Source organism: Palaemon carinicauda, chromosome 1, assembly GCF_036898095.1.
Source record: "Palaemon carinicauda isolate YSFRI2023 chromosome 1, ASM3689809v2, whole genome shotgun sequence".
Classification (NCBI taxonomy): domain Eukaryota; kingdom Metazoa; phylum Arthropoda; class Malacostraca; order Decapoda; family Palaemonidae; genus Palaemon; species Palaemon carinicauda.
Window position 1 is genome coordinate 118,838,434 of NC_090725.1, and position 22,030 is coordinate 118,860,463.

The following is a 22,030-nucleotide window of genomic DNA, read 5'->3' on the forward strand; positions in this document are numbered from 1 at the left end:
CCCATTGAAATACTACCGCTAGTGTTATGGGGTCCTTTGACTGGCCAGACAGTGCTACATTGGATCCTTCTCTACGGTTACGGTTCACTTTCCCTTTGCCTACACATACACTGAATAGTCTGGCCTATTCTTTACAGATACTCCTTTGTCCTCATACACCTGACAACACTGAGATTACCAAACAATTCTCCTTCACCTAAGGGGTTAACCACTACACTGTTATTGTTCAGTGGCTACTTTCCTCTTAAGGGTAAGGGTAGAAGAGAAGGACACTCCAAAATCAAACCATTGTTCCCTAGTCTTGGGTAGTGCCATAGCCTCTGTACCATGGTCTTCCACTGTCTTGGGTTAGAGTTCCCTTGCTTGAGGGTATGCTCGGCTGCAGTATTCTTCCTTATTTCTCTTCTACTTGTTTTGTTAAGGTTTGTTAAAATCTTTATAGTTTATATACGAAATAATTATTTTAATGTTACTGTTCTTAAAATATTTTATTTTTCTTTGTTTCCTTTCCTCACTGGGCTATTTTCCCTGTAGGAGCCCCCGGGCTTATAGCATCCTGCTTTTCCTACTAGGGTTGTAGCTTAGCAAGTAGTAGTAATAATAATAATAATAATAATAATCTGGTAACCCACATCTGTTTGCATAAAAGTCCAACACAATTTCATCCTTATGTTAGTCAATATTGTGCTTGTGCCAGAGCTTTATATCAATTGGGGGGACTCATCTTTGGTTTTTATTCCATTCAATTTTTTTTTTTTTTACATTAATGAAAATTTTATCAAATTTTCCTCCCTTGCTTTATTATCTATAAATAGACAAAATCAGGTTATCAAGTTTTGTCTAACTTGCATTAAATGTATTTTACCTTATTTATTACTAAGATCAGTTTTTTTTTTTTTTTTTTTTTTTTTTTTATAGAATATTACATCAAACACGTGTCATGCAGAGTATTCAAAGGAGTGTCTATTTCTTGTTGAATTCATTATAAAGTTGATTGAGTTCAAGAGACCTGCCTGTGGTTATATACAACTCAAAAGTAGTCTTTTTCTTTTAGCTATAGTTACAATTTATAAGCTTTGATATCTCTATTTTAATGTTTGATTGAGGTTTCAATGTATTAGAATGGATTAAAATAATAAATGAAAAATAAATACCATTTTTAAATATTATTTTTATATTCAGAGATCAACAATGGGTGGGTGGAAATTGGAGGTTGCTAAGATGGCCATGTATATGAGTTTTCCTGTGGCTGTGTTTTACTTCTTCAACCAACCTCAATATTTTGAAGATTGGGTTGTCCAGATGAGAAGAGAATTGTATCCTCCGTTGGAAAAAATGCATGGGAAGGTAATGAGGTGATAGTAATTTGAAGTGAATTGATCTCATTATCTCTTCCCTTAATGGGGATATATGTGAAATGAATTTTTTCCCCTCTCTTCTGCTTGTACTCCTATCATGTCTAGGTACACAACTGTCCCTTTTTTTTCATGATTTCCTTAGGCCTTCATACTGGTCATCATCCTGCTACTTCCATATTTATTACTTTTCTGACCAAGTCTTCCTCATCCTTTTTCTTCACGTCCTGACCTTTGAGGTCCTATGTAATATCAGTCTATTCTCATCCTCTAGATATGGCCATCTCTTTATTTGTAATAAAATTTTACCATCATACGCTGACAATGAATCCTAATTTATTTGCTCCGACACTAAATACAAATCTTTTCGCTCTTTATTGGGGAATATACTTTTGGCAAAGCTGGAAGACTTGCCATGAGACTGTTGGCGAGGTGCAACTACCTCACTGTTAGAAGGGTTAGGGGTTATTACTAGCTACTCCGCTCACACACAGTGGTGTCACTTTTGCTTTTGGCTCGGTGAGAGCGGAGGTTCGTCTCTCTCCACCGCCCACATTGACTAATCTTTTTCGTTTTCTCTTTTCATGTTGCGAGTGTTCCTCCTTCTGGTCGTCATGAGGATGTGTCATGGACCTGAAGGGCGCAAATACGACACCTTTTTGTCTGTGTTCGAGACCGACGTCTATTTGTTGTATCCGGTTCTGAGTACGACCTTGTAATCAGGATCACACCTGTGAGGAGTGTCTGGAGTGGTCATCCCCCAGTGGGAGAGATTTGGAAGGCAGCACAAAAAGTCGAAGAGGGAATCCTCTTCTTAGGGGTCATTCTCGAAGCCAAAGAAACCTCGTACTTCTTCTTCCACCCCTCGATCTCTTCCCGAAGCTCCTTGTTTGGTCTCCCCAGGGATTGATCGAGTGGTAGAGTTGACCTTTTAACAGCAGGACAACCCTTAAGACTGAAGGGCGCCGCCCCTCTCTGCAGGTGAGTCCTATCTATTGATAATTTGCAGCAGATTTGGCCTTCCCTTGGTGTCGCTGCTCCTCTGTTGAAGGAACGTTTATTCAAGCTGTTGTTATTAGGAGCAGAGAGGAAGTGCATATTGGCTTTCTAAGAGCTAGACCTGGATCTTTCTTCATAGGGCTTTGAAGGTTCCATACCAGAGAAGTTCCCTACTTCTGTGTCCGGTGAAGTGTTTCCAGACCCGAGTTCTCCGTTTTCGCATGCTGCAGTTCCAGACGGCAATGACAGTGCTCGCCCTTGTTCTGAGTTAGCTCACCTGCGGGGGTTGGGGAGTGTGCCAAAGTCCGAGGCATGTTCCTGTTCGTCTTGGGAGTCACCTTTCTTGTTCGTAGGTTAGGTTCTCATGGAATGGTCTTTGCCATATGGTACTTTGAGATGGTGTCTGGGTTCTCCCATGCCTTTTTCTAGCCCATCTGAGAGTGATTCGTCTTCAGATGTTGCTCGCTCCCTGCGAGTTAGATGAGCTACAGCCTCGCCTCGTCCTGTTCCTGTTTCTGAGTCCTGAAGTTTTTGCCGCTCCACCTAGGGAATCTAGACCATCCCGCCCTCTTCGACAAGAGCGTAGACCGCACCTCACCACCCAGCGCTCTCCACCCTCGTCGTGCAACGCAGACAGGAGGATCGTCCAGAACAACTGCTGCAATCCAGGGAGATCTCCTCCTTCGAGGTCTCAGAGGGATTCAGCGTATGAACCAGCCCCATCGTGGCAGCACACTTCAGCGAGCCGGCAATCAGATTCTAGCGCATATCCAGGCAACGCACGACCCAGTTCCTGCTCACCATTGTCTTCTAGAGTGCCACCAGCCCCCAGCTCGAGAGGGTGCATGATTCCTCGCTGTTCCAAGGCTAAGATCCTCGTGATTATGATCCAAGCTTCCTAATTGCAATCTCCCGTCAGCGTGTGATCGCCCACCTGCTCGGGTTCACAATGCTTCTTCTTCTAGATCTTCAGTAGCAGCTCGCCTCCTAGTTCCTGCTCATGTGTCTACATTGGCCCGCGAGCGTTCAGTAGCACACAGCGAAGCAGCTGTTTGTGACCACCCATCAGTGAGTAGCCACCCAGGGGATTGTGATCGCTCAGTACCACGCAACATTCAAGTAACAAGCGATCATCCAGTAGAGTGAAGAATGCAACACAAGATCCAGTTGAGCATTCACCTAGATCCTCGCTTTCTCCAACTCACTCATGCAAGCCAAAGCAAAATAGCATGCCAGTCCCCTTATGGCCAGGTAAGAGAACTCTCTCCTTTACCGATGCCAAAGCCACGGACTCACTGGAGGGGACATCAGCCCGTAACGAGATGCCTTATACAGTGCTGACCTTTGAGAAGAAAGAAGGCTCCCTGGTTCGATGCGTTGGTGAGAGCCGTTAGCCTTGCAGTAACCGGTGCTGCACCCACTGGTAAGCAGGTATCAGCAGCCTCTACCAGCACACCCCAGATCCCATTTGAAACATCGATCTGTTCAAAGACCTCATCTTTGTCCAACCCAAGGCGCAGGTCTGCTGTTCCAGCTACATCCATGGAACATCAGCCCCTGATGATCGTACTGTATCACTGATAAGATCCAAGATGCGCAACTCTTCTGGTACTCCAGAAGCAGTTCAACAGGACTTCTCCCAACTTGAGATGACTCCAGTTATGCCAACAAAGAAGAGGTGGCGGATCAACCTCCTCCCGTAACTTCCCTGAAGGATGTTCCCAATTACCCCAGGCGCAGGGAGGACGCAAGGCCTTCCCTGATAGCAAAGTTACTTCCTCCTCCAAGAGAGAGTGAGGAGACAAAGACCATCCTGAAGAGCTGCGCTGCTAGGTATTTTCAAATCCAGGAGAGGACTTGCAGTTCTTCATCTTCAGCAATAGCGAGGGAGGCTCCTGCGACGTCGAGAGTGTCATCTAGATATGAAGATGACTACGATCCACCCTGGGCTCGTATGGGTGAGAGCTCGTGGGTGGATGACGACATTAACTCCTGAAACGATGACTACCTTCCCAGGGCAGCAAGTTCAACCACGCATTTGGGCAGGTGTTGGCCTTCATGAGGTCCATCAACGGCTGGGACGACCGCCCCCGTAGCTCTGCAGGAAGGTAAAGTCACCGTCCTAGACCACATCTACAGCACTCAGAGACCTCCAAAGACCAGCGCAGCGTCACCCTGGTCGAGGGGGTTGAAAGGGGCAAGAAAGAAGCCCTTTTCCCAGATTGCTGACGCTTATATTTTCATGCCGGCTCCTTCTCCAAACTTCTCCCTCCTCCTTTTATCCAACAAAGGAGATACTACTAGGTGTCCGATGAAAACCTCTTACCCCTTCCTCAGGATCCAGTCATCGAAGCCCTGACAAGAGGGGTTCCTGTAACAGCCTTTCAAGCTTCCCAGTCACCTTCTCCGCAGCAGATCCCCTTAACATGGAGACAGTTGCAAAGTTCAACATGCAGACAACTTTGTGGCTTGACCTATGGTTAGGGTCGGTAGGTCATCTCGTTAGAACTAAAGATTGGTCCTAGGAGTGCACCAGGAAGTCGATGGCAATGTTTATTTTATCGGGGACCAGAACCGTTGAGTTTCTTGCCCATCAGGTGGTCAACCTATAGGTAAATTTGATCCTCAGGTCATGGGACTCAGTAGTTGAAAATCGACAAGTTCCGAAGTCAGAGGTGATGAGACTTCGGAACTCAACGTTGGAGGATCTTTCCCTCTTCAGATCAAACGACGTCGAGAGGACCCTTCCCTCTTCAGTTTGGACGGTGTCTAGAGGACAGCTGATCGATGGAGGAAATCAAGCCAAGACTCTCTTCTTCAGAGGGCCACGACCTCTGGGTCTTTCGGAGTGGCTCCTCCACCGAAGAAACCACAGACGTCTAAGTCACACTTGTCCACTAGTGCGGGATGCCTGCAATGTCAGTGACAGAGGTGGCTGCAGCTTGGGGCTGAGACCTGGACAGTCTCTGTGATTCGTTCAGGGTATTGCGTCCCATTCACACAATCATTGACTCAGAGTCCAGTTCCATCGAGCTTTTACATCAAGGGATCCCTGAAGGAGTTGGCTCTGAGAGCCGAAGTCCAGATCATGTTGGAAAAGGGGGCTTTCCAAGAAGTCCTCAATGAGTCCCGAGGCTTCTTCAGTCGACTCATTCTTGTGAAAAAGGTGTCCCAAGTCTGGAGACCCGTCATCGACCTCTCAGCCCTTAACAAGTTTGTTCAATAAACTCCATTCAGGATGGAGACAGCAGACACAGTCAGACAAATAGTAAGACCACAGGACTTCATATGCATGTTGGACATCAAGGACACATATTTCCAGATCCCAGTACATCCGTCATCAAGGAAGTATCTAAGGATCATCCACAATAACAAGCAATACCAGTTCAAGGTGTTGTGCTTCAGTCTGCCAACAGCACCTCAGGTTTTCACTAGTTTTTACCCTAGTGTCAACCTGGACCCACAGGATTGGCACCTGTCTCTTAAGATACCTTGATGACTGGCTGATCTGAGCAGACTCAGTGGCTACCCTTCTTCAACACTGAGACAGACTCCTCGAGTTTTGTTGCAATTTGGGGATTGTGGTAAATCTTGAGAAGTCTTCCCTGCTTCCATCACAAAGACTGGTATACATAGGCATGATCATCAACAGCAGCCTGCAGAAAGTCTCCCCTTCAGATGACGATCCAGACGCTGAAGAAGGTGACAAGTCCCTTCCTTCAGCGAGACGTGCTCCCAGCCCAGCAGTGGTTACGTCTCATGGGTCACTTATTGTCCCTGGTTCGTCTAGTCAGCAACGGCCATCTACAAATCCGATCACTTCAGTGGCAGCTAAAACCCAGGTGGGTTTAGCAAGAGGACTCCAAATGCAATGGTCCCTATGAGACCTGAGCAGAGGATGGATCTCGGATGACGGATGACTGAAGAGAATCTACGCTGAGGGGTCGACCTTCTTGTCCCTCATGGACAATCTGAGCAGAGCGACTCAGATAGTGAGCTCCAAGTGGTCTTTGATTCATCTAGTAGCTAACAAAGTCCTGACTTTTTGGGGTTCCCGATAATGGACCTGTTCGCGACATCACTGAACAACGGACTCCTGTTCTACTATTCACCAGTCTCAGATCCCAAGCCCTTTGGCAGGATGCATTCCAACAACGGTGTGACAACATCGACGTTTACGCCTTTCCCCGTTCTGCCTGATAAGAAGGGTGCTCAACAAGGCAAGATCGGTGCAAACCTAGTAATGACCCTCTTAACTCTGCTATGGCATCATGCGGAATGGTTACCGGACCTGCTTCAGCTGCTGACTGAAGTGCCGTGAGAATTCCCTCCATGACATGACCAGTGCAGACAACCACAAGTGAACCTTTTTCACAAGGCTTTAGGATCACTACGTCTTCACGGCTGGAGACTATCCAGCAACAAATTGTGAGGAGGATGTCCGGATACCTCCGGAAATCTTCTGTTGCCATTTACCAGGCTAAGTGGACTGTCTTTTGTGGTTGCAGAGTTCTTTGTATACCTTTGGAAGGAAAAACTCCTCAAGGTCTCGGCGGTGAAAAGCTATCGCTCAGCCTTGAGCCTCGCCTTTAGACTGAAAGGAGTTAACATTTCCTCCTTGTTGGAATTGTCTCTCCTTATATGGAGTTTCATCCTGCAATCCAGCGTGCACTTAACCTTGCCGCTATGGTGACATGAGACTCCCATGGTGTTCAGCAAGCGCGGTTACCATTGGTAACACATCAGGTGCTCTCTGCTTGTCAGAGCTTGCCAGGAAGGTTAGTAAGCCCTGCACAACACCTGCTTGCACCCACAAACCAACCTACTTTGTCTCGCTCACGCACAGGTGAGTGCAAGCTTCTACACCAAGTAGCTCGCGATTCACAGTCTTGCCCACCTGTCACCCATGCACCAGTGTTGAGCAGCAATGTTTCCCGGGATCGTGTACAGGTAGCTGCGCAACCCCTAGTAACTTGTGATCGGATCACAATCACCTGTTCATGGTAGGGATTAAATCCATACCATCTGGCTCTGATCCTATGTGGGAGAAATTGGGAATCGTTCTCATTAAGCCTGGTGAAAGGCAGCATCGGCCTAGACAGGTCATGCCTCCACTTTCTGTCCCAGTTCCAACAGGGGATCGATCTTTCGTTGATTTTTAAAGGTTCTCACTTATAGAGGTCGTGTATTCTTCCGCTTCGGAGGAACCTTCCATCCTGGTGTCAGCCCCAGTGAAACCAGTGGTGGTTACGGGGCAGTGAGAGGCGTCTTCCAGCATTCTCGCCTGATTTACAGGCAAGCCCTTTGAACGGAAGGATGCAAACACCCTGTTGAAGAATGGGGCCTCTGATCCCCCAGAGGACCCAAATCTTGCAAGATCAGCCATCTACGACGGTAGAGTCAATTTGAGAGGTAAGAATAGATCCTCCTATGTTTCTTTCCTCTATGGCTAATTCAGATGACGACCTCGATACTGATTTTGACAACTCAATTGGTAATCTCCCTCCTAATGCTCCCGACACAAGAGGAAGGCGAATCAGAATCTGCGTTTATGCAGGTTCTCATCTGCATTCATGTGGTTAATGGACTCAATGAGGCCCCTTACTCCCCTCTGCAGGGAAGAGACTTGGCTATAGACTTGCTATGCTGTGCTCTAAGAGCCAACAGACAACGGTTGGAGCTACTGTGGTCTAAGTTGGCTGCTGGGTCCATTACTAAGGTTGAATTACAGATTTCTGAGATGGGATTCCCTTAAAGCTAGCAAATCATTGAGGTTATATCCTCCTCCATTTGTGAGGTAGAGGAAATAATAAGATATTTAAGGTGACTTCCTTTTTCCATTACCAGTAATCCTGGCAGTTTCGGCCTTGTCTCAAGGTTCGACCATGGAGAAAATTTCAACGCAATCGGTGACGTTCTCATCTGTGGAGGTCCTGAGTATGAAGAGATTGGCAAAAGCGACTCTTCAGGTTCCCTCATCACTGGACCACAGGTCTGGGACTGATAGCTTCCTAGCCACGACCGAAGATCTTTCTGACCCTGAGAAGTGGTGGGAGAAACGCAGAAAGAACGAAGGGGAAAAGGTGGTGAACACGAATGGCGACCCCACTAGGGGTGTCCTTCCTCCTGCTATACCACCGTTGGAGGGTGCCTGCAACTCGGCTGACACCCATAGCAATGTCACGTGGCTGAACCTTGGACGATCTTTGTCCTCAGTGAAGGGTATGTCTCCCATTCATCATCTCTCCACCTCCCTTGATTCGTCCTCCAACGAGATCTCCGTCCTTCGCAGAAGGATTGGCAAAGAACGCTGGTCTTTGGGAAGAAGTTAGACTATAATAGAGAAGGGCTCTCTCCAGGAGGTCGTCAACGGGTCCCCAGGCTTTTAAAGGCGACTTTCTAGTAGAAAAGACGTCTGTAGGCTGGACACCATCCATGGACCTCTCTGCCTTGAACAATTTTGTCCTTCAAACTCCGTTCAAGATAGAAACCACAGCAATAGTCAAACAGGCTGTCAGACTGAAAGACTTGTTGATCATACGGGAAAACTGCTGGTCAAAAGCCAGCCAGTTAGTTTGGATTTCCACCCTCCAAATGGGTGAGTCATTCCTAATAAAGAGCTAAAGGGTATGTATTTAGTGTTGGATCAAATGACAAATTTGAAAGTAATTTGTTTTTTTCCTAACGATATAAATCTTGAGCTCTTTATACAGATTGGCCTGCCATCACCTATCCCCTGATAAATCCAGCCTGCAAGGAAAAGTGACACTAGAACACAGGGGTGTGTGTGTGAGCGGAGTAGCCGGCTATCCCCCTACCCCTACTAACTAGTAGTAATGTAGTTATACCTGGCTAAAAGTCTTATGGCTAGTTTCAGCTTCGCCGAAAGTATAATCTCCTAACTGATTCTCTTTCTTCTCAAAACCATCCTCTCTGTCCTCCCTTCAGTTGAAGTGGCTATCCTGGAGCGTATTTAGCCTTGCATGGTGTATAGGCTTCTCCATGTTGACCAGTTTTCCGACTGTTTTTCTATAGTCTATGGGTTTGATCAATTATATTATTTATATTTCTGTACATGTTGTTGTTATCATTCTTGTTAATTTAGTTTTTATGTATTATGTATCTTTTTTATTACCATTAATTCTTATGCTGTCTGGAGACATTGAGCAAAATCCAGGACCTGTATGTCCTAGATTTCATCAATGTCGTTTACTGTATTGCAATTGGTCTTCATGCAAATATTCAAGACCTTTCAGTTGCATCCGGACAGTACAATATTCTTTTGTGCTTAGAAACTTTGGTTTCCAATATGAGGAACTTATCTGAGCTCCTTATAACTGGTTTTAAGAAGCCAATAATGTTGAAACGTGATGCCATCCGTAGGACTAGGGGAATGGCAGTGTACATTAGGACTGAGTACCCTTTTTCTCATAAGTCTTATGAATGTGAATGTCATGAGATTCAGGTAATAAAAGTTTGTGGCAGACATAACTTCTTTTTGTGTTCGATCTACCGGTATCCAGATATGGATAATTCTATCTTTGATTGTCTTCTTACCATTATGGGTAAGATACAAGGTGATAGAAAGGACTCTTTTGTCTTTTTTGGTGATTTCAATGCTCACCACAGGGAGTGGTTAAGTTCTGTTTCTCCGACTGATCGCCATGGCTTAAGAGCTTCAGACTGCCCCTGAATCAGGTTGTGAGCAAATCATTAGTGAAGCTACTCACAGGTCTGGTAACTGCTTGGACCTCGCATAAACCGACTCCCTTGGCGTTATAACAAGTAAGGTTGGTTCTCCAGTCGGGACATGTGATCATGCCATGATTTCATTAGTAGTGATGACTGAGCAGCCTGTCCTGATGTTTCATACTCATGTAAGATTTATATGAAATTTCAAGCAGACTGGAATGGGATTTTGCATTATCCTTTGGGCCTGAATTGGCCACAGTTGTATAGTAGTGTTGATTCTGTTGTCCCTTTGAATGAGAATCTAGTCAACATAATTGATAGGCGTATCTCTTCTCGTGTACTAAGGTACCGAGTGAAGGACAAATCATGGTTCAGTGATGATTGTAGACATGCTTATTTGGAGAAGCAAGAGGCCTATCATCTTTGGAAGGGTAACAGATCAGATTTGACCTGGAATAACTATACTCAGCCATGAGCTTTTGCTCCGCGAGTTTATGCTACAACTGAAAAGCAATACAATTTAACCATAAAAGAAACTCTTCTGGTATAACTCCCATAGCATAAGTGGTGGAATACCCTTAAATCTACACTCTCTGGTGTAGATGCAACAGTTATTCCTTTACTTGAACCAGATGGCTCTGTCACCTACTGTCCAAAGGAAAAGGTAACTCTTCTGGCTGATGTGTTTGACAGTAAGCAGAGTAATGAGAAACTCAAACTTCCTCATTCCAGTTTTCCTGAGGCTAAACTAATTAGTTTAGGTTTTCGATCTTGTGAAATTAAAGCTCTCTTGATGGACCTTGATGCTTGTGGAGGTGTAGACTCAAATGGTATTTTTCCTTTGTTTTTTATGATGACTGCAGATTTCTTAGCTCCAAAGTTATCTGTTATTTTGCACAAGTTAGCAAGAAGAGCTTTTCGCACTTGGAGAATTGGTAATGTTACTCCACCATGTAAATGTGTTTGTGGTAGCTCAAGTCCAACTGTTTACTGCCCAATTTCCATAACTCCCATATTATCTAAATTTTTTAATGTCTTTTGGCAAGACATCTTAATAGGTTTGCTGAAGGTAATCATCTGTTCCCCAATTTGCAATTTGGTTTTCATAAAAGCCTTGGAGCATGTGATGCCCTTCTTACAATCTCCAATGCTGTACAGAAAATCCCTTGATTGTGGTCTGGAAGTTCGTATGATTGGCCTTGATTTTAGTGCTGCCTTTGGCCGTCTTAATCATGAGGCCCTTGTTTTCAAACTCTAACAGTTGGGAGTGGGTGGATCGTTTCTTAGCATCACTATTGAATTTTTAAGTAATAGAGCGCAAAAAGTTGTTTTTGATAGGCACCATAGTGAGTATAGGAATGTGATATCTGGTGTTCCTCAGGATAGTGTTCTTGGCCCATTACTTTTCATACTATATACACATGACATGTGGTTTGGCCTAGAAAACAAGCTTGTTGCATATGCAAATGATGCTACTCTTTTTGAATCAATTCCATCTCCTGAATGTTGATCTGGGGTTTCTGAATCCCTTAATAGAAATTTAGCTAAAATTACTACATGGTGCAAATTATGGGGCATGAAGTTGAATCCTAAAAAAACTCAAAGTATGATTAGTAGGTCAAGGACAATGGCTCCTCAACATCCGGATCTCAGCATTGAAAATATTTCTTTAACTCTGTATGACTTAAAATTTTGGGTGTGATTCTCGACAGCAAATTTATTTTTGAGAAAAACATTAAGTCTGTCTTCTTCAATTGGCTTATTAAGAAAGCCTTTTTAAATTTTCGGGGATCAATCTATTAAGAAGTGTTTTAATTCGTTCATTCTACTTTGTTTTGAGTTTTGCTCTCCTGTATGGTCATCAGCTGCTGATTCTCATCTTAATTTGTTGGACAGGAACTTACGGTCTATTAAATTTCTTATTCATGATATAGATATTAATCTCTGGCACCATCGTTCAATTAGTTCATTATGCATGTTGCATAAGATTTTTCATAATTCTGACCATCCTTCACATTCAGATCTTCCCGGACAGTTCCATCCTGTTCGTAATACTAGGCATGCAGTTAATTCTAATAGCCAGGCCTTCTCCATCATGAGATTCAATACTACACAGTATTCTAGAAGTTTTATTTCAGCTGTGACCAAGTTGTGGAATGATCTTCCTAATAGGGTAGTTGAATCAAGGAAACTCAAAAAGTTCAAACTTGCAGCAAATGTTTTTATGTTGAACTGGCTGACATAAGTCTTTCTATAGTCTATATATGAAATATGTTTCAATTTTGTTATTGTTTATAAAATATTTCATATTAATTGTTCATTACTTATTTATTTATTTCCTTATTTCCTTTCCTCACTGGGCTATTTTTCCCTGTTGGAGCCCTTGGGCTTATAGCATCTTGCTTTTCCAACTAGGGTTGTAGCTTAGCTAGTAATAATAGTAATAATAACTATGATAATAATAATGATAATGCTAATAATAATAAGAAAGAGCTCAAGGTTTGTATCGTCAGCAAAAAGACAAATTGCTTTCAAATGTTATATTTATCATTTCTTTTAACATTGAGTAATATAAAATAACGATAAATTTAATTTTTTTGGATAAAATCTTTATAGGATTTAATTCTGTAATGCTTTCTAATAACCATTATGTGATCATAATTAGATATATCAGTAAAATATATGTTTTGTAATTAAACTATGTTCTGCATTATCTTTTCCTTTGTTAGATGTGTGACTAGATTCTGGATTAAAAGTTAATGTAATTGGTAAAGGTCTCATGGTGTTTTTATTTGTAGTCTATATCAAATTAGGCTTTAGAAGTTAATTTAGGTTTATTGGAAATTTATTTTACCTATTTTTTTTCAGGAAATAGAAGAGTGCATAAAAAAGACCCACATGAGGAAAGAAAAAGAACTTCTTAAGGCTTTGGAAGAAGAGGAGAATACATCAAAATAGTTAATTCTTTATACATCATAATCTGTGTTGTAAATAGTGTCAATATTAAGTTTTGTATAAGTTTTTTTTATTGAATAGACTAGTGCTATGTACTATTTATATACTTTAAAGAGCAAGTGACTGTACTTTTTTAAACTGAAGAAATGGGTGGCCTTGGGGTTATTGTTGAATATTTGCCCCCTTTGGGAAAGGAGGGTGCTAAAGATAAAGTTAGCTGCTCTGGCATTTTCTTAGGTCATGGTTGGATCCTTACACATGGCACCATTGTTATTGATGTTTTAAAAGAAAAGACAGCTGAATCATTGTTTGAAGATTTAAGAAATAAAGGTATTGCTATTAATGAGAGTGACTCCAGTCTCAGAACAGTTTTAGAATTTACAGAGGCAAAATTTCAAGTAATGTGTGAAGGGAATGTACTGAGAAATTCAAGTACTCAGTTGTCAGATTCTGTTCAGGCATTACCAAAAGGAGTTTCTGCTGTAGTGAAACCTATGATCCCTCCAAACCATCCTTATCCTAATAAGCTACATGGTAGAGATCTTCATTTGCCACTAGTATCTTCATCACCTGAAACCCCCCAGTACTTTTGTCATCCGGCAAGTGTTAGCATGTTACTTTTGCAGCCAAACATTATGCACAGCCTCTCTGCCATGATGCCACCATGTGATGGATGGAGATTGACTGAAGACATTATTGATAATGAAGACAAATACAGTGATTTAGAGTCTGTTATGCTGTCCTTATTTGTTGTGTTGAAACTTGACATACAGAAGGATTGCGAGGAAAAATGTAGGACCATAGCACCTGGCAAAGAACTTTGTGATTTGATTGACCAGCTTTTGATGCACACTGCTGTTGCAAATAAAGGTACAGTTCTCTTGAATATTTGTTTTACTTATTTATATAGTAAATAGAGGCATTATCTCATTTTTGAGAATGTTATACCCACAATGTACATATATATATATATATATATATATATATATATATATATATATATATATATATATATATATATATATATATATATATATATATATATATATATATATATGTATATATTTGCAGAAGAACCACAGGGTAAATGAAAATACGAAATATACGATTAAGTCCTGACTAGTTTCGTGATACTTCTTCAGAAGTATGACGAAACTAGTCAAGACTTAATCGTATATTTCGTATTTTCATTTTCCCTGTAGTTCTTCTGCATCTGAGCATCACGTTTTCCTGTGATTTTTACGCATATATATATATATATATATATATATATATATATATATATATATATATATATATATATATACATATATATATGTACATATATATATATATATATATATATATATATATATATATATATATATATATATACTGTATATATATATATATATATATATATATATATATATATATATATATATATATACATATACATATATATATGTGTATATATATATATATAGTATTATATATATATATATATATGTATATATATATATATGTATATATATATATATATATATATATATATATATATATATATATATATATATATATATATACACACATACATATACATACCTACACGCACACATACATACATACATTATACGTACACAGTACGTATGTATGTATCAATGTACAGTTTACATATACAGTACAGTATATTTATTTAGCCCTGATTTCTTAGCTCCTAAATTATTTTCCTCAATAAGAAGAGGTTCGTTTTTGCCTTCTTGGAGAATTGGTAATGTTATTCCACTAAGTAAATGTGTTTATGGTAGCTCTAGCCCTGCTAATTACCACACATTGTTCATAACTCCTATTATCTAAAGCTTTTGAATGTCTTTTGGCAAAACATCTAAATAGGGATGCCGAAGGTAATTATTAATTCCCTAGTTTGCAATTTGACTTTCTGAAAAGCCTTTAAGCATATGATGCCCTTATTACAATCTCCAGTATTGTACAGAAAGTTAGTATGATTGGCCATTATTTTAGTGCTGCCTTTGATCATGTTAATCATGAGGCCCTTGTCATCAAATTTAAAAAGTTGGGAGTAGGTGAGTCTTTTCATAGCATCATTATTGAAATTTGAAGTAATAGATTACAAAGAGTTGTTGTTGATGGGCACCATAGTGAGTATAGGAATGTGAGATATGGTGTTCTCATGGAAGCAGTTTGGCCTGGGCACCAGTCACCCATTGAGGTACTACTATTAGAAAGTTGTTAGGTTCTTTGAGTGGCCAGAAAGTACTGCATTGGATACCTCTCTCAGGTTATTGCTAATTTTTCAGTTGCCTGCACATACACTGAATGGTTGGCCAGAGCTCCAGCCACCCATTGAGATACTACCACTAGAGAGTTATTGGGTCCTTTGACTGGACAGACAGTACTACATTAGATACCTTTCTCTGATTATAGCTCACTTTTTATTTGACTGAACATACAAGAAATAGTCTGGCTTGTTCTTTCCATATCCTCCTTTGTCCTCATTCACCTGACAACACTGACATTACCAAACAATTCTTCGCTCAAGGGGTTAACTACTGCACTTTAATTGTCCAACGGTTACTTTCTTATAGGTAATGGTAGAAGAGACACTATAGCTGTGGTAAGCAGCTCTTTAGTAGAATGACACTCCAAAATCAAACCATTGTTCTCTAGTCTTGGGTAGGGCCATAGCCTCTGTACCATGGTCTTTCACTCTTTTGGAAAAGTTTTCTTGCTTGAGGGTACACTTGGACACACTATATTATCTTATTTCTCTTCCTCACGTTTTTTTAATTTTATATTGTATATATGGAAGGTCTGTTTGGATATTGTTACTGTCCTTGAAATATTTTATTTTAATTGTCCATTAGTTCTCTTGTAGATTGTTTATTTCCTTGTTTCCTTTCCTCACTGGCCTTTTTTTACCTGTTGGAGCCCTTTTGCTTATAGCATCATGCTTTTCCAACTAATATAGATAATAATAATGATAATAATAATAATAATAATAATAATAATAATAATAATAATAATAGTAATACATACATACATACATACATACATATACCAAGGCACTTCCCCCAATTTTGGGGGTACCCGACATCAAACAAATGAAACAAAAAAGGGGACCTCTCCTCTCTACGTTCCTCCCAGCCTGGCGTGTTTCTTCTCATACTATATACATGAGATGTGGTTTGGCCAAGAAAACAAGCTCGTTGCAAATGCTGATGATATTACTTTTTTGCCTTAATTCCATCTCCTGACTGTAGATCTGGGGTTGCCGAATCCCTGTATAGAAATATAGCTAAAATTAGTGCATGGGAGAAATTATGGGGCATGAAGTTGTACCCTAACAAAACTCAAACTATGATTGTAAGTGGGTTGAGGACAGTGGCTCCTCAACATTCAGATCTTTGCTCTAATAATGTTTCTCTTAATGTTTGCAACTTCAAGATTTTTAGGTGTAATTTTTTATAGTAAATTAACTTTTGAGAAACACATTTGGTCTGTTTCCTCTTCAACCACGCAAAAAAATGCTGTATTGAGTACATTTTAAGATTTTCAGTGATGAATCTCGTTTGAAGAAATCTTTCAATTCTTTCATTCTGGCTTGTTTCGAGTATTGTTCTCCTGTCTCATCAACAGCTGCTGATGCTCATCTTGTTATGTTGGCAAAAACTTGCTGTCTATGGAATTTCATATTCCTGATAAAGATATTAATCTCTGGCACCATCATCAAGTTATTTCTTGATGCATTTTGCATAAGATTTTTCATTATTCTGACTTTTCTTTGCATTCAGATCTTCCCAGACTATATCATCCTGTACATAGTATTAAGTATGCAATAACTTTTAACAGTCATGCCTTCTTCACCATAAGGCACAACATAACATACGTATCATTCTAGAAGATTTAGTCCAGATTGTGTAATGATCTTCCTAATCAGGCAGTTGAATCTGTGGAATTTCAGGAGCTCAGGCTTGTAGCGAATATTTTTTTGGTTGGACAGGCTGACATAAGTCTCTCTTCATAGTTTATATATGACAGCTGTGTTAATGATGTGACTGATCCCAAGATGCTCTACATTCATTATTTGTTACTCATATAGTTTTCTCATTACGCTATTTTTCCACTATTGGAGCCCCTTGGATAATAGCATCCTGCATTTTAACTAGGGTAAATAAATATGTAGTACGATAGAGAGTAAAAGATGTGAGATTGGAAGTATGTTTAGGAATAGAAGGATGGATGTATTAGCCTTGTGTGAGAGGAAGATAAAAGGAAAGGGTGAAGGGATGTTTGGTGAAATGTCTGGTAGAGTGTCTGGGATTGAAAGGGGAAGAGCGAGAGAGGGTGTGGCTTTATTGCTGAGTGAATGGATGACAGGTAAAGTAGTGGAATGGAAGGAGATATCATCTAGGTTAATGTGGGTAAGGGTTAGGTTGGGTAGGGAATGTTGGGCGTTTGTCAGTGCGTATGGGCCAGGTAGTGAGAAAAGTGAAGAAGAACGGAATGAGTTCTGGAATGAATTAACTAGGTGTGTAGAAGGAATTATGTAGTTGTCATGGGTGACTTAAATGCTAGAGTGGGCGCTGGAGAGGTAGAAGGTGTCATTGGGAAGTATGGCGTACCAGGTGAAAATGAGAGTGGCGAGAGACTAGTAGATATGTGTGTTGAGCAAGAGGATGGTGATAAGTAATAGCTTTTTCAAAAAGAAAGATAAAAATAAGTATACATGGGTAAGAGTGGCAAATGGAAGAGTGCTAGAAAGGGCGTTAATGGATTATGTGTTGATAACTAAAAGAATGTTTGGAAGATTGAAAGACGTGCACGTGTTTAGGGGTATGGCTAACAGTATGTCTGATCATTTTTTGGTGGAAGGAAAATTAGTTGTAGCAAAAGAATGGGGGAATAGAGTAGGTGGATGTAGAAGGGAGGTAGTGAGGGTTGAAGAGCTAATAAAACCGGTGGTAAAAAGTAAATATCAGGAAAGGTTGAAAATGATATATGACGAAGTGAAAGTAGGAGAAACTGGCAATTTCTAAATTGCCAGTTTCTCTGGAAGTTAGTAAAAGAAAATTTTGTTTGGATTGCAAGTGATGTGTGTGGAAAGAAGGTTGTTGGAGGCAGCATGAGGAAGGGCAGTGAATGGTGGAATGAAGGTAAAAGTGGAAGAGAAAAAGAGTGCTTTTGAAGAATGGCTGCAGAGTAATAGTATAGAGAAGTATGAAAAATATAAAGAGAAAAATGTGGAAGTAAAGCGCAAGGTACGTGAGGCAAAGAGGGCAGCTGACCTGAGGTGGGGTCAGGGATTAGGTCATTCATATGAAGAGAATAAGAAGTAGTTTTGGAAAGAAGTGAAGAGAGTAAGGAAGGCTGGCTCAAGAATGGAAGAGAGAGTGAAAGATGGAAATGGAAGGTTGTTAAAAGGAGAGGAGGCAAGGAAAAGATGGGCGGAATATTTTGAAAGTTTACTGAATGTTGAGGATAATAGGGAGGCAGATATAATTGCTGTTGTAGGTGTTGAGGTGCCAGTGATGGGATATGAGAATGAGAGAGAGAGATTACAATAGATGAAGTGAGGAGAGCACTAGATGAAACGAGAGTAGGAAAAGCATCTGGTATGGATGGTGTGAGAGCTGAGATGTTGAAGGAGGGGGGTGTGACTGTACTTGAATGGTTGGTGAGATTGTTTAATATGTGTTTTGTGTTGTCAATGGTACCAGTAGATTGGGTTTGTGCATGTATTGTACCACTATATAAGGGTAAGGGAGATGTGCATGAGTGTTGTAATTCAAGAGGTATTAGTTTGTTAAGTGTAGTTGGAAAAGTGTATGGTAGAGTATTGATTAATAGGATCAAGGATAAAACAGAGAATGCAATCTTGGAAATACAGGGTGGTTTTAGAAGAGGTAGGGGTTGTATGAATCAGATTTTTACAGTTAAGCAGATATGCGAGAAATATTTAGCAAAAGGTAAGGAGGTGTATGTTGCGTTTATGGATCTGGAGAAAGCATATGGTAGAGTTGATAGGGAAGCAATGTGGAATGTGATGAGGTTATATGGAGTTGGTGGAAGGTTGTTGCAAACAGTGAAAAGTTTCTACAAAAGTAGTAAAGCGTGTGTTAGGATAGGAAATGGAGTGAGTGATTGGTTTCCGGTGAGAGTGGGGCTGAGACAGGGATGTGTGATGTCGCCGTGGTTGTTTAACTTGTATGTTGATGGAGTGGTGAGAGAGGTGAATGCTCGAGTGCTTGGACGAGGATTAAAACTGGTAGACGAGAATGACCATGAATGGGAGGTAAATCAGTTGTTGTTTGCGGATGATACTGTACTGGTTGCAGACACAGAAGAGAAGCTTGGATGATTAGTGACAGAATTTGGAAGAGTGTGTGAGAGAAGGAAGTTGAGAGTTAATGTGGGTAAGAGTAAGGTTATGAGATGTATGAGAAGGGAAGGTGGTGCAAGCTTGAATGTCATGTTGAATGGAGAGTTATTTGAGGAGATGGATCAGTTTAAGTACTTGGGGTCTGTTGTTGCAGCAAATGGTGGAGTGGAAGCAGATGTACGTCAGAGAGTGAATGAAGGTTGCAAAGTGTTGGGGGCAGTTAAGGGAGTAGTAAAAAATAGAGGGTTGGGCATGAATGTAAAGAGAGTTCTATATGAGAAAGTGATTGTACCAACTGTGATGTATGGATCGGAGTTGTGGGGAATGAAAGTGATGGAGAGACAGAAATTGAATGTGTTTGAGATGAAGTGTCTAAGGACTATGGCTGGTGTATCTCGAGTAGATATGGTTAGGAACGAAGGGGTGAGAGTGAGAACGGGTGTAAGAAATGAGTTAGCAGCTAGAGTGGATATGAATGTGTTGAGGTGGTTTGGCCATGTTGAGAGAATGGAAAATGGATGTCTGCTAAAGAAGGTGATGAATACAAGAGTTGACGGGAGAAGTACTAGAGGAAGGCCAAGGTTTGGGTGGATGGATGGAGTGAAGGAAGCTCTGGGTGATAGGAGGATAGATGTGAGCGAGGCAAGAGAGCGTGCTAGAAATAGGAATGAATGGCGAGCGATTGTGACGCAGTTCCGGTAGGCCCTGCTGCTGCCTCCGATGCCTTAGATGACCGCGGAGGTAGCAGCGGTAGGGGATTCAGCATTATGAAGCTTCATCTGTGGTGGATAATGTGGGAGGGTGGGCTGTGACACCCTAGCAGTACCAGCTGAACTCGGTTGAATCCCTTGTTAGGCTAGGAGGAACGTAGAGAGTAGAGGTCCCCTTTTTGTTTTTCTTTCTTTGTTGATGTCGGCTACCCCCCAAAATTGGGGGAAGTGCCATGGTATATGTATGTATGTACCATCATCAAGTTATTTCTTGATGCATTTTGCATAAGATTTTTCATTATTCTGACTTTTCTTTGCATTCAGATCTTCCCAGACTATATCATCCTGTACATAGTATTAAGTATGCAATAACTTTTAACAGTCATGCCTTCTTCACCATAAGGCACAACATAACATATCATTCTAGAAGTTTTATTCCAGATTGTGTAATGATCTTCCTAATCAGGCAGTTGAATCTGTGGAATTTCAGGAGCTCAGGCTTGTAGCGAATATTTTTTTGGTTGGACAGGCTGACATAAGTCTCTCTTCATAGTTTATATATGACAGCTGTGTTAATGATGTGACTGATCCCAAGATGCTCTACATTCATTATTTGTTACTCATATAGTTTTCTCATTACGCTATTTTTCCACTATTGGAGCCCCTTGGATAATAGCATCCTGCATTTTAACTAGGGTAAATAGATATGTAGTACGATAGAGAGTAAAAGATGTGAGATTGGAAGTATATTTAGGAATAGAAGGATGGATATATTGGCTTTGTGTGAGACAAAGATAAAAGGGAAAGGTGAAGTGATGTTTGGTGAAATGTCTGGTAGAGTGTCTGGGATTGAAAGGGGATGAGCAAGAGGTGTGGCTTTATTGGCGAGTGAATGGATGACAGGTAAAGTAGTGGAATGAAAGGAGATATCATCTAGGTTAATGTGGGTAAGGGTTAGGTTGGGTAGGGAATGTTGGGCTTTTGTCAGTGCATATTGGCCAGGTAGTGAGAAAAGTGAAGAAGAGCGGAATGAGTTCTGGAATGAATTAACTAGGTGGGTAGGACTGGGTAGAAGGAATTATGTAGTTGTCATGGATGACTTAAATGCTAGAGTGGGCGCTGGAGAGGTAGAAGGTGTCATTGGGAAGTATGGCGTACCAGGTGAAAATGAGAGTGGTGAGAGACTAGTAGATATGTGTGTTGAGCAAGAGATGGTGATAAGTTCTAGCTTTTTCAAAAAGAAAGATAAAAACAAGTATACATGGGTAAGAGTGGCAAATGGAAGAGTGGTAGAAAGGGTGTTAATGGATTATGTGTTGATAACTAAAAGAATGTTTGGAAGATTGAAAGACGTGCACGTGTTTAGGGGTATGGCTAACAGTATGTCTGATCATTTTTTGGTGGAAGGAAAATTAGTTGTAGCAAAAGAATGGGGGAATAGAGTAGGTGGATGTAAAAGGGAGCTAGTGAGGGTTGAAGAGCTAATAAAACCGGTGGTAAAAATTAAATATCAAGAAAAGTTGAAAATGGCATATGACGAAGTGAAAGTAAGAGAAACTGGTAATTTAGAGGAGGAGTGGAAGTTAGTAAAAGAAAATTTTGTTAGGATTGCAAGTGATGTGTGTGGCAAGTGAATGGTGGAATGAAGGAAGGAGTGAAGGTAAAAGTGGAAGAGAAAAAGAGGGCTTTTGAAGAATGACTGCAGAGTAATAGTGTAGAGAATTATGAAAGACATGGAGAGAAAAATGTGGAAGTAAAGTACAAGGTAAGTGAAGCAAAGAGGGCAGCTGACCTGAGGTGGGGTTAGAGATTGGGTCATTCATATGAAGAGAATAAGAAGAAGTTTTGGAAAGAAGTGAAGAGAGTAAGGAAGACTGGTTCAAAAATTGAAGAGAGAGTGAAAGATGGAAATGGAAGGTTGTTAAAAGGAGAGGAGGCAA

The 22,030-nt window shown here is 40.9% G+C and overlaps 1 protein-coding gene across 3 annotated transcripts in view; it reads left to right on the forward strand.

Moving 5' to 3' along the window:
• Nucleotides 1-22,030, forward strand: part of LOC137651194 (peroxisomal leader peptide-processing protease) — a 318,149-nt gene that overhangs the window by 51,413 nt on the left and 244,706 nt on the right. For all 3 annotated transcript variants that reach the window (XM_068384358.1, XM_068384350.1, XM_068384367.1), the window contains exon 2: nucleotides 12,915-13,871. In XM_068384358.1, the coding sequence (XP_068240459.1) occupies nucleotides 13,148-13,871 (724 nt within the window). In that variant the 5' untranslated portion in view covers nucleotides 12,915-13,147. The remainder of the gene's footprint in view (nucleotides 1-12,914; nucleotides 13,872-22,030) is intronic.